Source organism: Calonectris borealis, chromosome 5 (genome assembly GCF_964195595.1).
Source record: "Calonectris borealis chromosome 5, bCalBor7.hap1.2, whole genome shotgun sequence".
NCBI lineage: Eukaryota > Metazoa > Chordata > Aves > Procellariiformes > Procellariidae > Calonectris > Calonectris borealis.
The window spans coordinates 6,657,777-6,673,909 of record NC_134316.1 but is presented as its reverse complement, the minus strand read 5'-3'; the positions used below and the strand labels follow the sequence as shown (position 1 = coordinate 6,673,909).

At 52.7% G+C, this 16,133-nt stretch overlaps 1 protein-coding gene across 3 annotated transcripts in view; it reads left to right on the top strand.

Moving 5' to 3' along the window:
• The window catches only part of DAAM1 (dishevelled associated activator of morphogenesis 1), a 99,733-nt gene that overhangs the window by 61,280 nt on the left and 22,320 nt on the right, over nucleotides 1–16,133 (top strand). For 2 of the 3 annotated variants that reach the window (XM_075150850.1, XM_075150851.1), the window contains 12 exons: nucleotides 4,389–4,460; nucleotides 8,993–9,087; nucleotides 10,914–11,247; nucleotides 11,712–11,822; nucleotides 11,940–12,043; nucleotides 12,501–12,567; nucleotides 12,905–13,022; nucleotides 13,147–13,285; nucleotides 13,780–13,838; nucleotides 14,167–14,354; nucleotides 14,674–14,982; nucleotides 15,097–15,204. In XM_075150850.1, coding sequence (XP_075006951.1) covers nucleotides 4,389–4,460; nucleotides 8,993–9,087; nucleotides 10,914–11,247; nucleotides 11,712–11,822; nucleotides 11,940–12,043; nucleotides 12,501–12,567; nucleotides 12,905–13,022; nucleotides 13,147–13,285; nucleotides 13,780–13,838; nucleotides 14,167–14,354; nucleotides 14,674–14,982; nucleotides 15,097–15,204 — 1,704 coding nt within the window. Of the gene's footprint in view, nucleotides 1–4,388; nucleotides 4,461–8,992; nucleotides 9,088–10,913; nucleotides 11,248–11,711; nucleotides 11,823–11,939; nucleotides 12,044–12,500; nucleotides 12,568–12,904; nucleotides 13,023–13,146; nucleotides 13,286–13,779; nucleotides 13,839–14,166; nucleotides 14,355–14,673; nucleotides 14,983–15,096; nucleotides 15,253–16,133 lie in introns of all 3 variants that reach the window. The other variant, XM_075150852.1, reaches the window with a different exon arrangement.

The window sequence follows — 16,133 nt, the reverse complement described above, 5'->3', positions numbered from 1 at the left end:
GAGCAAACACAGGAAAGACCTAAACGCAACCCAGAGAAGAAGAAATTGGGAGATGTTCATCTCCCCAGTGCCAGTGCGACGGAGCATCCTGGAGCTGGCGTTAGTGGTACTCAGCTCTGCGTCTGGCATCCCTCACCAAAGGCAGGCTGCAAAACCCACCCTGGGTGCTGGGAAACCATCTTACGAATTCACCCTTTCAAACGGTGATGCCCGAAGAGGTTCCTCCCTCCTCCTGGCTCTGAGCAAAGCCTTGTGAGTCACTTCCCTCCAGGCTAGTCGCTTTGTCGGGAGATTTCTTTACCGCCACCGAATGCACTAAAGGACACTTATCAGTGTGCTGTAGACCATTAGCCGCAGTAATTACCACTGAGCAATGTCCTGCAGCGAGCGGGGGGAAGCCCGTGCCCTGATCTTTGCCTGCTTTATTGTGCAGTCCCCCCTCTGCCTGGGAAGCTGCTTTCTGAGGAGCCTGCCCGGCTGCTCATCTGAATTAATGAGGTTCTGCTGCACTTAATTGAGAGCACTCTCTAAATTGGGGGGTTCAGGGAGGAAATGCAAGAGCCCGAGGGAGCCGAGCAAAGGGAAATATTTATAATGCGGCACATTAATTATGAATGAGCAGTTTAGCCAATTTTGTTGTTCAGCCTCCCCTTCACCCCCTGGAGACCTTTATTTTTTTGCTCCACCACTTCCTTTCAGCCTTAAACGAGCAGCAGGTCCGGATCCCTGCCTGCCTCGCAGGTGTTTGCACCACACGGAAAGGCCCTGGGATATGGGATGAGCCGGCCCTGCTGCCTTCCCACCCGATTCCTCAGCACGGGTCTCGCTCCCTGCCCAAATCTCCCAGCTGGGTACAGCCCATCATCTCTTGGTGCTGTGCAGTGGTGGGGACCTCACCACCCTTCCCAGCTGGTGTCACTGCTGGGAGCACTGGTGGGAGCGGGATGCTCCTTATAAGAGGTGCTGATGGTACCCCGGGGTGATGGGGAGGACCTCCACTGGCATCTCCAGGAGGTGATAGGAGCTGGTCCCTTTTTGGACCACATTCAAGGAGCATGTGGGTGCCATGGCTCCACCCTCCCCCAGGGCACCGTTTGCATGCCAGCCTCTAAAACGGGGCAGGAAAGCTGGGAAAATCATAATCTTTGCCTGCAGGCATTGCAGGGTTTATGCAGAGCCTTCCCGTGGCAGAGCGTAAGGTGGCTCGGAGGGGTGGGTTGGCAGATGTGCATGGGGCTCGTGGCTCCCCAGCATCCCTCCCTTCTTCTTCAGTGCCTCCGCCACGTGTACGTGCTCTCTCCTGTTTCTGGTGCATATAGACAGCGTGCTGTGTATGGCTGTGCGTACCACGGAGGGGTGTGCTTTTGCACACAGGAGCAGATGGGAGTGTCCTTTAGGAAGGCATGCGATGGGAGCTGAGAAACTGGAAAGACCTGGCTGCCTGTGTCAGACGGGATTGTCACCGAGCAGGAAGGTGGCCTGAGCCTCATCCCGCCTGCTTGGCACCACCGAGGGACCATGGGGTCATCCAGCAGGACAAGTGGGTGGCACCAAATAGAGCTAACACCAAGAAACTGCCCTTTGGTTGCAGGAAAATAATGCAAGTGATGCTCTGCAGATTGAACCTGACCTCACCACCCCGCGTCTCCATGGTGGTTGGCCATGGGCAGTTCCCCCGTATCCTGCTGCCACCTCACTCCCGGGGGCTGGTGGTCCCACCTGGGTTAAACTGGTGGCTCTAACCCACAGGTTGCAGAAATGAGGTGTGTTTCCCTAGGGTGACTTTGCAAAATATGACGGTTTACTTTTCCCACCCTGCTCAGGAGAAGCAGAAGACCTTCCTTCAGCTCTGCAAGAGGTGGTGGTATAATTTGTGCCTTTCCATTCAACTCATAAATATAAATTACACCTCTGTTCCTTAAGCCCCCTGTCACTTCCTCTGTGCTCCTGAGCATCTTTCCAATAGTCTGGATGTCTTTCAGCCAGCCGTGTGTGAGTGGACACGGCTGCTGGGATTTCTGCGGGCATGGATCTGCACAATCCGGTGGTGGGAAGCTCTGACCGGCCAGACAACTGCAAATGGGTGTCCTCTTCCCAGCCATTTGGGAAGGCATTGGGTTCCCCCACCGCAGCGGAAACCTCCCCCTGGCCATGGCCTCGGGTGGCCAGAGTCAACGCTGGCAGGTGACAGTCCCTGCATGTGGTCCCAGATGTGGCCAGAAATGTGGCCAGGATGGTCCCCAGGTTATTTGAAGAGGATTGCTTCACCGAGTCCATTTGCCAGTGGATGGCGAGAGGTCTCTGCCCCTCCGTCCTCTTGCCTTTGCTGGAGGCGAGTTTTCGGGAGAGGGGAAAGCAGAGAGAAGCCAGTGCATCCCGTTTTTCCTGGCTGTGAAAAGACCAAAGGCATCCCTGTCTCTCCCCATCAGGCTGGGTGTTGCATGCTCAGACAGCAGATGAGCATTTCTCTTTTTTTAAGCACTATGTGGACAGGATGGGGACGGTTTTATTTGTTATTGGCAAAAACTAATTGTCAGAGTATGACTATGAATGGTCCTCCGTCCATGCAGAGGCAGGCGGTGGGACCTCCTTCAGCTTTATTAGGTTTGGCACTAGCATGGGTAGGACAGATTTTTTTGTTGTTTTTCTAACATCTCAGAAAAATTCTCATGCTTTGCTGATTCCCACTTCCTTAAAAAAAAAGAGATGTGGAGGGCAGATGAATCAAGTGTTTCATTCAAAACCTCGGTTCTTGGCAGGAGAGGGAGGGGAGAACAACCCAAAGTATTAAAGCAGAGGGCAGGGAGGGCTGAATGCAGTCTTCTTGCTCAGGAAAGTTATTTTATTTGCTTTAAACTTGACCAGATCTATAGAAGATTTAAAAAAAAGTGAGGCTTATGGATGCGCCTCTGTCAGCAGGCAGCCTGCCTGAGGGCATGGGCAACCAGCACGGAGAGCTGCTCGGGGCGATCTGGTTACTGCCAGGCTGGATCACGGCTGCTTGGAGAGGGCTGGAGGTGGCCCTCAGCATGTCACAGGAGATGCCCAAGGGTTTCCCAGGTCCCTTGTTGCTCCCAAACTTCTTTTGTCCCCACCCCAGAGCCAGGCATAGTGAAGGGTCAGGTCTGCGGGGTGGGCTGCCATGGGGGAACTGAGTCCCATCCAAATTACTTATCCATGTGTTCTCATCTTGGCAAGCTGCAGTTTGGGAAGTTTGGATGCACGAACATTTCGTGCCTCTTGAACCGCAGTAAATATTTGGGACTCTGCTCCTTGGGCTTGCTGAAATCAGCCGGAGGATCGGTAGCTGTCTGCATGCACGGACGTGGGAGCAGAGGAGTAGGTCATCCAGCTCCCACCGTCGCAGGCGATTGCGATGTAGGATGACCTTTGCAAACATCTCTTAAAGTTAGGGAGGGGGCAAAGCCATGCAGCAAGTCAGGCTGTGAACTGAAGATGGTTAGTGAGGGAAGACGCCTGGGATTTGTGTAGTATCGGTTTACTCTACAGCCTAGACCCACGTGGCATTTCTGCTGTGAATCCTTTTTCTTCTTTTGATATAAGTTGTTAGGAAAATACAGTGGGGAAAAGGGTTGATTTTGAAGTGTTCCCTCAAAATCTGCCTACTTGGTCCAAGCAGTCCCTGGGGACATGCAGCATTATTTATCTGAGCTGGGCTCAGAGATCCTTCAGTCATGTCCTACAAGAACATGAAAACCCCTTGTGAGTCCCACCAGATGCAGGGCATTGTAGACCAGGCTGACCAAATGAGACTCTGCATCATTCAGTGTCATAGATCATGGGGCCAAGGGTGACATCCTTTAACAGGGGACGTTACCAGGTGCATGTTCCCTTCTAACAACTAATGAAGCCCCCAGAGGAGTTGTCTGTTGTGCCTGGAGTCTCTCTTAGGATGTTGGTAAGTCATGGTCCTGCTCCAAGAGTGGAGCCTAGTTCGTGTCATATTTATTCACTCTTCATTACTTGTAAGAAACACTTTTTTTCCCCTCAAAGCACATTCATCAAGGCTGTGCAGCCAAGACTTCAAGGGCACTGTAGAGTCGGTATAAGAGAAATCTGGAGGTAAAATTTCAATGTGGTTTCTCCAAAGCTGATAACCACAAGACATTGGGGCAGAATTTGGTCACAGGCAGATGGTGCAACATAGATTATATATAAAATATGCTAGTTCAATAAATCGGGTAATGTTCCCATGGCTGGAGCTGTCGGTGGTAAGCTCACGAGTACAGAAAGTCGAGCTTATATTGATATAAAGTAATGCAAGAGCTCCAGGGTACTTCAGAGGTGGTAGATCATGAAGGGCAGGGGATTTTAATACTATTTCTACTAATCTGCTGTCTCTCTCTCACTTTTTTCCCCTCCTCCAGGACCAGGAAGAAAATAAAGGAGCCACCAGCTGGCCAGAGTTCTATATCGATCAGCTGAATTCAATGGCTGCTGTAAGTATTTCCCCAAGGCTTTGATGCTTGTGGACCCCGTATGGGGCAGCAGCGCAGTGATGACAGTCTGCGGCATGGCCAGCGTCATGCAGAGAGGAAATTAGAAAGGCAAAAGCCCGGCTAGAACTCAACCTGGCCACTGTCGTGAAAGACAACAACAAATGTTTTTACAAGTATATTAATGACAAAAAGAGAGCCAAGGAGAATCTCCATCCTTCATTGGATGCGGGGGGGAACATTGCCACCAAGGATGAGGATAAGGCTGAGGTACTCAACGCCTTCTTTGCCTCAGTCTTTAATAGTCAGAGCAGTTATCCTCAGGGTACTCAGCCCCCTGAGCTGGAAGACAGGGACGGGGAGCAGGATAAACCCCCCATAATCCAAGAGGAAGCAGTTAGCGACCTGCTACGCCACCTGGACGCTCACAAGTCTATGGGGCCGGATGGGATCCACCCGAGGGTACTGAGGGAGCTGGTGGAGGAGCTTGCCGAGCCACTCTCCATCATTTACCAGCAGTCCTGGTTAACTGGGGAGGTCCCGGATGACTGGAGGCTTGCCAATGTGACGCCCATCTACAAGAAGGGCCGGAAGGAGGATCCGGGGAACTACAGGCCGGTCAGCCTGACCTCGGTGCCGGGGAAGATCATGGAGCGGTTCGTCTTGAGGGCGCTCACGAGCCATGTGCGGGACGAGCAGGGGATCAGGCCCAGCCAGCACGGGTTCATGGAAGGCAGGTCCTGCTTGACCAACCTGATCTCCTTCTATGACCAGGTGACCCTCCTCGTGGATGAGGGAAAGGCTGTGGATGTGGTCTACCTGGACTTCAGTAAAGCCTTTGACACCGTCTCCCACAGCATTCTCCTAGAGAAGCTGGCGGCTCACGGCCTAGACAGGTGCACTCTTCGCTGGGTAAAAAACTGGCTGGGCGGCCGAGCCCAGAGAGTTGTGGTCAACGGAGTTAAATCCAGTTGGCGGCCGGTCACGAGTGGTGTTCCCCAGGGCTCAGTGCTGGGGCCGGTCCTGTTCAATATCTTTATCAATGATCTGGACGAGGGGATCGAGTGCTCCCTCAGTAACTTTGCAGGTGACACCAAGCTGGGCAGGAGTGTTGATCTGCTGGAGGGTAGGAAGGCTCTGCAGAGGGACCTGGACAGGCTGGATCGGTGGGCCGAGGCCAACTGTATGAGGTTCAACAAGGCCAAGTGCTGGGTCCTGCACTTGGGCCACAACAACCCCAGGCAACGCTACAGGCTTGGGGAAGAGTGGCTGGAAAGCTGCCCAGAGGAAAAGGACCTGGGGGTGCTGGTCGACAGCCGGCTGAACATGAGCCGGCAGCGTGCCCAGGTGGCCAAGAAGGCCAACGGCATCCTGGCCTGTATCAGAACTAGTGTGGCCAGCAGGAGCAGGGAGGTGATCGTGCCCCTGTACTGGGCACTGGTGAGGCCGCACCTCGAATCCTGTGTTCAGTTTTGGGCCCCTCACTACAAGAAGGACATGGAGGTGCTGGAGCGTGTCCAGAGAAGGGCAACGAAGCTGGTGAAGGGCCTGGAGCACAAGTCTTGTGAGGAGCGGCTGAGGGAACTGGGGTTGTTTAGCCTGGCGAAGAGGAGGCTGAGGGGAGACCTCATTGCGCTCTACAACTGCCTGAAAGGAGGTTGTAGCGAGGTGGGGGTCGGTCTCTTCTGCCAAGTAACAGCGATAGGACAAGAGGAAATGTCCTCAAGTTGCGCCAAGGGAGGTTTAGATTGGACATTAGGAGAAATTTCTTTACTGAAAGAGTGGTCAGGCCTTGGAACAGGCTGCCCAGGGAAGTGGTTGCGTCACCATCCCTGGAAGTATTTAAAAGACGTGTAGATGAGGCGCTTAGGGACATGGTGTAGTGGGCATGGTGTGTTGGGTTGACGGTTGGACACGATGATCTTAGAGGTCTTTTCCAACCTTAATGATTCTATGATTCTATGCCCTAGAGGGTGACGAGCATTGTAGCCGCAAAGTTGTGACCTGGCTGTTTTCAGCCTTTCGGGTCTGCGGACCTCTCAATAGTTTGGAGTTGGCAGTAGCCTGCAATTTGTCGCAGCAGTTCAGAAACCCCTGATGTAAGGATTTAAGGATATCCTCCATTAGACCAACATATATAGCTGGAAAATGGAGGCATTTTGGGTGGCAGTAAGGGTATTTCATCTTGACCTGGGCTGGGAGGCTGCGAGACGGTGTAAACAAGACGGCAAACAGCAGCTTTCGGTATAAAGCCACTGGGCTGGTTTTTAAAGACCCCGTTTGATTGTGCAATGCCGCTGGGGCACCAAGCTGCTGTGGTAGCTTTGAAGCCGATAGCTCCTGTGCTTTTTCAAGAATGCCACCTTCTTGCTCCCAAGACACCCTTCCGTGCTGGGTGGCCATGGTGAAACACGACGCTGCGGGTTGTCCGTCCCACGAGGGACGTGTTTAGATGTAATTTTATGAAAAACTTTCTTGTCGATGTCGTGCCAGGCCAGACAGAAATAGTGCTGTTTTCTGTAGGAAACACAGTTGTATTTCCTGCAAGGCTGCGCAGTTCAGAGCCCCTCCGTCCTCGCTCCTGCTTTCAGAGGCTGAAGGTGCCAAGGTTCGTGGCCACTGCACTAGGGATGGGAGCAGTATGGAAAATGAAAAAGCAAAGCATCATTTTTCTTTTTTTTTTTTTCCCTCTTTGCCCTGCTGTCACGGGGACAGGGTGACAGGGAAGGTAGGGCTGGGTGGGGGAGCAGGGACGGAGGGGCGGGCAGGGGCTGCGAGCCAGGAGGGAGAGTGCTGCTTCCCTCCGGGAAGGCAGGGACACCCGGGGCTGGCCAGGGGCTGCTGGCCAGCCAAGCCCTGAGCCTGAGCAGAGCTTCTGATCAAAGCCTGCCAGACGCCTGGAGGGTGGCTTTGATCTTTCTGACACGCTGCCGAAGAGGAGCTGAGTTAAATGCGGGGATCAGCGCAGCTCTTTGTATCTGCTGGGACCCTTCCTCTCCTTTGGCTTAGCCTCAGCCGGTGCTGGCAGGGCTCACCCTGCCATCTCGGAGGGCCCAGCGCCGTCGGATGGTGGAGGAAGCACCCAGGGTGTTGGTTTAGCTGTGGCCTTGGTTGCATGGGTTGGGATGAGCAAGCCGTACCCTGTGCATGCCCGAGCTGCAGGCAGCCGTGCCACCCAGGTAGAGCTGCAGGAGTCAGAGTTCCAGCCCCAGCGCCAGCTGGATACTGAAATCCGGTGTGGGAAATGCCAAGAGCATCCCATGCACACAGCCACTGTCCCCAACCCAGATGCACACTGGTGGCTTGCACTGGGAGACCTGGGAGTGACAGGGTTGGCAGGAACCACCTGGCTGGATGGATGCAGCATCCTGTCCCCTCCAGGTTGCAGGGTGTCTCCTGAGCCCCCCACCTCCTCTGCAGGGGCACACGGGTACCTGTTGGGATGCATGAGTACCAGGGGAGGCTAAAGGACCCCTCCTTCTCCCCTGCCCCAATTTAGCACCTTCCCTCTGTGGATCCCCAATTAGCGTTGGCTTAGCCTCCTGCATCCTCACAGCTTCCTCCAGCCTTGAGATCGTCCTCTGGAAATGCATCAAGATTCACATCACCCAGATGTCACCTGCAGCATCTCTGAGCGGGGTTCAGCCAGACACTTTCTTATGGGATACTGTGATGCACTTATTTACCTCTTTCTTTTACAAAGCGTGTTTCCTGGAGAGTCGTGGGCTGTAGGGGATGTGCCAGGATTTATATCCAGAGCCCATGAGTTGGGATCCTCCTCTCCTGAATTGCAGCCTTTCCCTCTTGCTGCTCTGAGTCTGAGGGTTGCAGGGGGACCGTCATGAGCATTCTCCAACACGGGCTTGTCTGGAGGAGTTGTGGGTCAGCAATTTGGGGTGACACCACTCCTACCTGCAGGGTGTTAACTCTGGAACGTAATGATCATGCAGGACAATGCTAAGTGTGTCCTCTCAAGGTGATGATCCAGCTGTCCCGATCATCTCAGAGCAGTGAAGCCTGGCATCTTGCCAGGGCTTGCTGGGGGGTGAGGACTGGTTTAGGGAAGAGGGCACTGGGTTCCTGTGGCCTCGCTCAGCACTGGCCGATGTTCATTTCCCGCTGCTTTGAAACAAAACCCAAGTGGCAAGGCCATCAGCAACGCTGTTCCAAAGCCGATGTGGGTTGGGGTGTTGCTGACTTGTGATGCCCTGAACACTCGCAGCTTAATTTTACGTGTGCTAGCGAGTTTTCTGGGTGCTTGCAGACAGCGTCTTCAGCCTAAAACGATGCGTTCACTCTGCTGTCTCCAGTCCAGGCCATCTCCTTGCAGACCGCGGAGGTTTTTCCAAACTGCCCGTTTTCCCGAGTTCTGCGATTGCCATAAGGATCTGGACTTTCAGACTTCCAAGAGTTGGTTTAAGGTCCCAGCTCCATCCCTGTGGCTTGGCGCGGAGAGGCGGCGGGCACTCCCACGCCTCAGGCATGAGCTTCACAGGGAAACCTGCCCTCTCACATCTGCCTTTCTCCTTTCGCAGAGAAAATCGCTGATCGCTTTGGAAAAAGAAGACGAGGAGGAGAGAAATAAAACAATCGAAAGTTTGAAGACTGCACTGCGGACAAAACCAATGAGGCAATTCCCTTCCGTTTCCTGGCTTTATTGCCGTGGTCATGGCTCTTGATTCATGTCCACCGGTGGAGGGGGGTTAAATAGAAATACAAATGGGGCCTGCTGAGGACGAGGGAGGCAAGGACCCTGAAACGCCACTTGCTTTTTTCGATGCACCTCTTGTCATTTTGTTCCTTTTGCTCAGTCCTTTTAGTGGCCGAGAGCCACCAGGACCTTCACAGCTGTTCAGACAAATCAGGCGACTTCTTTTTTTTTCAAATTTGCTTTTGTTCTGCTTGGAACAAAATGTAAAAATTCCTTCCAGATTGAATTTAAAAAAAAAAAAATCCAATTTTTGTTGGTCAACCAGGCCCTTTGTTTCAACTTCAATTTCTCTTGCACTTTTTAAAGGAATAAAATCACATGAATCTTTGGCTTTTATGAAATGCAAAAAACCAAAATGTTGCTAGGAGGTTTTGATGGGGAGGATAAAGAAATGGGTGGGACTCTTTCGAATGTCTGTAGTTTTTCCTAAATTCAGTTTCTCTGGAGTCTGCATGCAAACATCTGCAAAACCTTTAAGATGCCTCAGGTCAACATTTTCTGATGGGAAAATGTTTCATTAAGAAATGCATGACCTGTTCTGGTTATGGAAGAAACGAATTTGCTATTGCTTTCAAATACATTCCCCCCTTCCATTTCTCTTTTGCAATGGTTCTGGTGATGATACTTGATAAGAAATTCCCAGGGTCGAGGGTGAGCACCCAATTTCTGTGAAACCTGCACCTCTTGGGTGCTGGCTCCCTGTAGTCTCCTGGGCCAGGGCTGGTACCCAGCCATGAGACTTTGCAAAGACCTTAAAAGTGGTTTGCGACTCTGTCTCGCTGGAAGTCAGAAGGATCCAGCAGGCTCTATAGAAAATTTTACCTGTTGGACCTGCTTTTGCTCCGAGGGAAGTGAACATCAAATTTCCTGTTGACTTTGGCTGGAAGAAGAGCAGGCTTTGAAGCAGAGAAATCAGTTTTCCCTGAGCCTGCAATTACCCCTTTTGTTGCTGCGCATCAGCACGGCTTGTTGCGAATTAAAATCATCCCGATGCTGGGATGTTCTTGGCTCATTTGCTTTCCGAGCTCGTGCCTTTTGCCAAACCAGAATACATCCAGCCTGGATGGCATTGGGCAGGGAGGTCCTAAAATGCCTGAGCTGCCTGCTCTAATGAATCTGCCTGGGGCACTGCCGTGCGTTTGCTGTCTGCTTTCTATTTAGCGACGTTATAAGTCATCATAAAAATCAGAAATCCCTTAAAATTGGTGAGATGTGCCTAAGGGAGGAGAAGGATGTGGGTGGTGAGGCAGGAGAGGTAGCAGGAGGCAGGAAGTCTGACAGGCGTCATGGGCTCGGCTGGGGTTGGGGTGTCTGCGGCTGATGAGGAGGCGACTCCAGGGCTTGGGAGCTTCTTCCAGTCCTGTGCAAAACTGGTCACGAGTGAGATTTAAGACTCAGGTTGGGAACTGGGAAGGTTTTGCAGCAGCGTGGCTGCAAACGCCTCACCTCCACCCTGGGGCTTGTGCTGGTGGCTGGGTTAGCTGGTCCTCTTCCAAATATCCTAGCTCTGGACAACCGTGGGCAGATGATGCCTGGTTGCCTATGCTATCGGGCACCGATAAAATTGCTAAAATTTTCACAACTTGTCCCGGTGCTCTAAGCCTGCAGGCTTTCTGCTATCCAAAGTCCAGGAAAAAATAGATAAGGAGGTTCTGGGTTTACAACAACAGACAAGTCAGCCCTGTTTGAGGTTAAAAGGGTCCTTCAGCATTTGGTTTTAAAGCTAAAAAGCCTTTTTCTGGCAGGTTTGTAACCCGGTTCATCGACCTGGATGGCTTGTCGTGTATTCTGAACTTTCTCAAAAGCATGGACTATGAGACGGCGGAGTCTCGAATACATACCTCGCTCATTGGATGTATAAAAGCACTAATGAACAACTCCCTGGGCCGGGCTCACGTCCTGGCCCATTCGGAGAGTATTAACGTAATTGCTCAGAGTCTGAGCACGGAGAATATTAAGACGAAGGTGGCAGTGCTGGAAATCATGGGCGCTGTGTGCCTGGTTCCCGGGGGCCACAAAAAGGTACTGGAGGCGATGCTGCACTACCAGAAATACGCCAGCGAACGGACTCGTTTTCAGGTAGGTGGGTCTCGACTCGCCCCTCAGCTCCCAAAATTCAGTCTTCTTGTCCCTTCCTCCTCCTGGATATCTAAGTGCCGCTTGCAAATGATTTATTATGGCTGTTTGCAACTTAGATACTCTGGGAATTACTCCAGAACCATGTCTGATGAGGTCTGCAGTTGAGCAAAGAGTGAGGAACCAGTTATTTAAGGCAACACCCCCCCCCAAAAAAATGCTTGCTTGTGCAGGGTCGCTGTGATGTCTCTGCAAGGCTGTAGCACATCTGGATGGGCTGATGTTAGCCGAAATGGGTGTTGGGGTGGGCTGCATTACAGCAGGCAGCAGCTGATGATCCATCACCAGCGGGTTGCTACGGGGGGTTTTGGAGCACCACGAGGAGTTGTTCCTGCATGCGTCTCCTGGCTGTTTGTGCAGCTTTGGGGCTGTCCCTGGGCATTTAACTGATGTTGCGTGTTTGGCAGACGCTGATCAATGACTTGGACAAGAGCACGGGGCGGTATCGGGATGAAGTAAGCCTCAAGACAGCCATCATGTCCTTCATCAACGCAGTCCTGAGCCAGGGGGCAGGCGTGGTGAGCGTCGGGGCTCTTGGAGAGGGAGATGTTTTGGTGGGTTTGGGTGTTTTTATTTCAATAACGTTTCTGAGGATGTGCACCTTGCTGTGTTGACCCCACAACTCTGCCCTGCAGGAAAGCCTGGATTTCAGACTCCACCTGAGATACGAATTTCTCATGCTTGGGATCCAGCCAGTCATCGATAAACTGCGAGAGCATGAAAATTCAACCCTTGACCGGTGAGTAGTAACCCACAGCCTGGCGGTTATTTTTACCCTTTCCTTGCCCTTGCTTTCTGGTTTCTGGATTTTGCCTTTGGGGAAAGCATGTGGGTCTAGACTGTCGATTTGTCCTCTCTTGAGGTAATTCTTCACTGTCACCAGAGAGGGAGAGGAAAAACCCCGGCGCCGTTTCGCCGTGCTCTAACGTAGGGTTGAGCTGGGAAGGATGTGCCGTTGCGGGCCTGGGGGATGCTGCCAGCCCTTCTCCTCCTCTTCTCGTCCCAAAAGGCTCCCCAAAAGACTGGGAGCTCGAGACTGAAGATCCAGTTGATGTTTCAAGTTCTGCTTGTCTCTGGGCTGGTGCCGGCTAGTGGGCTGCTCTGGAAGCCCTGCCAGACTGGCTGCCTGCAATTTATTAATTGTCACATTCATACCTACTTTTAACAGTCTTTTTTTCCCCCCTTTCTTTCCTCAGGCACTTAGATTTTTTCGAAATGCTTAGAAATGAAGATGAATTGGAATTTGCCAAAAGATTTGAGCTGGTGAGTACGAACGTTGCTGATGCAGACACCGGCACTTGATTGTCATGGTTCCTTTTAAAAGCATCTATGTGGCCTGGGATGAAGTGCGGTCATTTGGATAAAATTTGGAGGTTGGAAATCTGTCTCCTGTTGCCCTGCTCTGTTGCAGCCTCCATCCTACAGCCTGCTTCATCCCTGGCTGCCGACCAGAACTCTTTGCCCCTTGCAGGGCAGTGGGGCTTGTCTGTCCATCAGGCGTGGGGTGGACATGGCTCGTGGAGTTTGGAGCTGAGACTCGGGAAACAGGCGGTACCGTCGCCGGTCCAATGGCCTGATCTCGCTTTGCTCCTGTCCACAGGTCCACATCGACACCAAAAGTGCGACTCAGATGTTCGAGCTGACGAGGAAGAGGCTGACACACACCGAGGCGTACCCGCACTTTATGTCTATCCTGCACCACTGTCTCCAAATGCCTTGTAAGTCCCGGAGGAGGCGAGGAAACCCGCGGCTGCCAGGGACTTGGCAGCCCACATCTCCTCACCGGGGGCGGCAGTGACCTCCCTGCTGCTCCCCTCAGTCTCTCCCCTTCTTGCCCTCCAGATAAAAGAAGCGGCAACACTGTCCAGTACTGGCTGCTGCTCGACAGGATCGTGCAGCAGATCGTCATCCAGAGTGACAAAGGGCAGGACCCTGATGCCACTCCCCTGGAAAACTTCAATATTAAAAACGTCGTCCGAATGTAAGTGCTCACCCCCCTGTCCTGGGGCTGGCTGCTGACCGGCGCTGGCACGGGCCACCACGGCTTCGCTGCCTCCTGCTTGGGCAGGTGCGGGGGCCAGGGCTGGGGGTTATCCCTGCCAGGCTGGCATCGCTTCGACCTCTTGAGCACGATATGCAGGTGTATTAAGCTCAAACTCTGAGTCCTCGGTGAGCTATTTCCCCTGACTGCTGCTGTCACTGTTCCTTATTCATCACTGAATGTCACCCCGTGATGTTTCTGCTCCTCGGTTGGACAAGCCAGCGTCCCCAGAGCTGTTGAGATGGTGCTGCATCCCAGGCTGCAAAACTCTGTCAGGGGGAGGCAGAGCAGAGGTTTTGGAAATACCAATTTGGGAGTCTTAAATCCCACAGTCCAGGCTTGTTCAGTTGTGTTTCTTGATGGTGATGGCCGCTTGTTTACGGCCAATCCTTGTGGTAGGGTTGTCTCATCGCACTACTTGTCATTTCTTTTAGGTTAGTCAATGAAAATGAAGTGAAACAGTGGAAAGAGCAAGCAGAAAAAATGCGAAAAGGTGAGTAATACAGTGTTAACTTTAACCTTAGCGTGCACAGTAAACTAAACAGGTAACGTATACATGTATTTAGCTGGATGGACTCTGCAGGCTTTACTGAGTGGCTGAGATAATAACACACTATGGGGCTCACAGGAGAAATAGGCGAAGTAGATTTTAGTTTTTTCATGGGGAAGCCCTGGCCAGGGCATTAAGGCACAGCACACACTCCCTTTTCTTAACTGTGCGGCTTCTCCGCAGGGCAGCGTGGGGGTTAGTCCCCCACGCACTGCCATTTGCCAAAAGGGAGTGTTTGTCACCCAAAAGTGGTCTCATGGGGCTGTTTCAGAGCACACCGAGCTTCAGCAGAAGCTGGAGAAGAAGGAGCGGGAGTGCGATGCCAAGGCCCAGGAGAAGGAAGAAATGATGCAGACGCTGAACAAGATGAAGGAGAAGCTGGAGAAGGAGTCCAGCGAGCACAAGCAGGTCAAGCAGCAGGTGGCGGATCTCACAGCGCAGCTTCACGAGATGAGCAGGGTGAGACCCCAAACCTCCTACCCCCTGTGGCCCAGTCCCAACCCCCCTGCAAACGCCATGGGGTGACTTCTGGTGGCTGACCTGCACGGGGGGCTGAGAAAGGTGCTTGGTGGGAGGGCCACCACGGTGTTCATCCCTGTGACAGGGTGATTTCGCCTCTCCAACTGCATCGGACCTCAGTCAGGAGTGCTGAAGCCTTTGGGTGCTTCCTATGCTGGTTAAATTTTGGCAAAAATGTTAAAAAATCGGCATGGGGACTTTTTTTGGGTGGTGTCCCCCAGCTCCGTATGACAGGTTCCCCCTCCTCTTTCTCTCCCAGAGGGCGATCTGTGCTGCCGGCCCCGGAGGACCTCCCTTGCCACCAGGAGCTCCTGGTGGCCCTTTACCTTCTCCAGCTCCTGGATCCCTTCTTCCCCCTCCACCACCACCGCCGCCCCCAGGGGGATGTCCCCCACCACCTCCCCCGCCGCCACCCCCTCCAGGTGGTCCCCCACCGCCCCCCGGCCCCCCACCCCTGGATGGGGTGATGCCTCCCCCCGGAGCACCTCTGGGTTTGGCCCTCAAGAAGAAGAGCATCCCACAGCCAAAGAATGCCCTCAAGTCCTTCAACTGGTCCAAGCTGCCAGAGGTAAGCTGGGCAATAATTTGGGCAGTGAAACCGGAGGTGCCGGACGGCCACCCGGTGATGTAAGGGCAGGTGGGCAGGGGACCCCCAACCTGCAATGCTCTTGCTGTCTTGCAGAACAAGCTGGCAGGCACCGTGTGGACCGACATAGATGACGCAAAAGTGTTCAAAATCCTGGACCTCGAAGACCTGGAAAGGACATTCTCCGCCTACCAAAGACAGCAGGTAATGGCTGGCCCAGGGCGCGTGCGGGCATCTGGGCGAGGCACTGCCGTTACAACATCGCGCGGTTTCACTTGTGGTCTCAAAACATGTCTCCCGTCATTATGTCATACCAATGCCATGTTTGCCAGATCGACTCGATCTGCTTTATCCTCTCATCCGCATGCCGGTGCCTTTGCATTGAAGTGGCCTTTCATGGCTTGGTGTGCCTCATTTCGCCCCTGCCCGTGCACCTGACCATGTGTATCATGAAGATGGATCACCAAAAAAACAAACAAAAAAAAAGAGACAGGGAATGTATGAAAATAGCCCCCAGATGCAGCCATGGTTGGGTAATATTTTTGGATCACTCATAACAGCAACTGCTTCGTCTCTCTGTATTGGATGGAAAATTTCTATCCCTCTCTGGCCAAGAAGGACTAAGTTTTGCCCACATCTACCATGGGTGGATCTCTTCTTTTATTTTTGTATGAGCCCAGAGCAAAATCTGAGCTTTGAACAAAAAAGCAAATCCCAAACCAAAATAATGACACTGCAGGCAAACATCTCTGCTTTTTAATCTCCTGCTCAAGCAATATGGCCCCAGTTTGGAAGGCATCAAAGCACATGAAGTAAATTAGACACTTATTTTACTCCCAGGCAGGACCATGATGGGCAAAAGCAATGTGTTTTTCAAGAAGGCAGGAGAAAAAGCAAGGAGAGAGGCTGAAAAAGTCGTGTTCACCTGCTGAACGTCTGGCTGCATTGCTGGGAGGAGAGAACAGCTTGTCCCGCTCTTGCCAGGCTCAGGCGGAGGGACGGTGCTGGGGAGGAGTGGACCCGACACATAAGCTCCTTAGGCAACGTGAGAGTTTAATCTCTTCCGGAGGCTAATTGAGGGAAAGATCAAGGCGGATTAGAGCAGGGTAAATATCAAGGGTAACCCACCACAG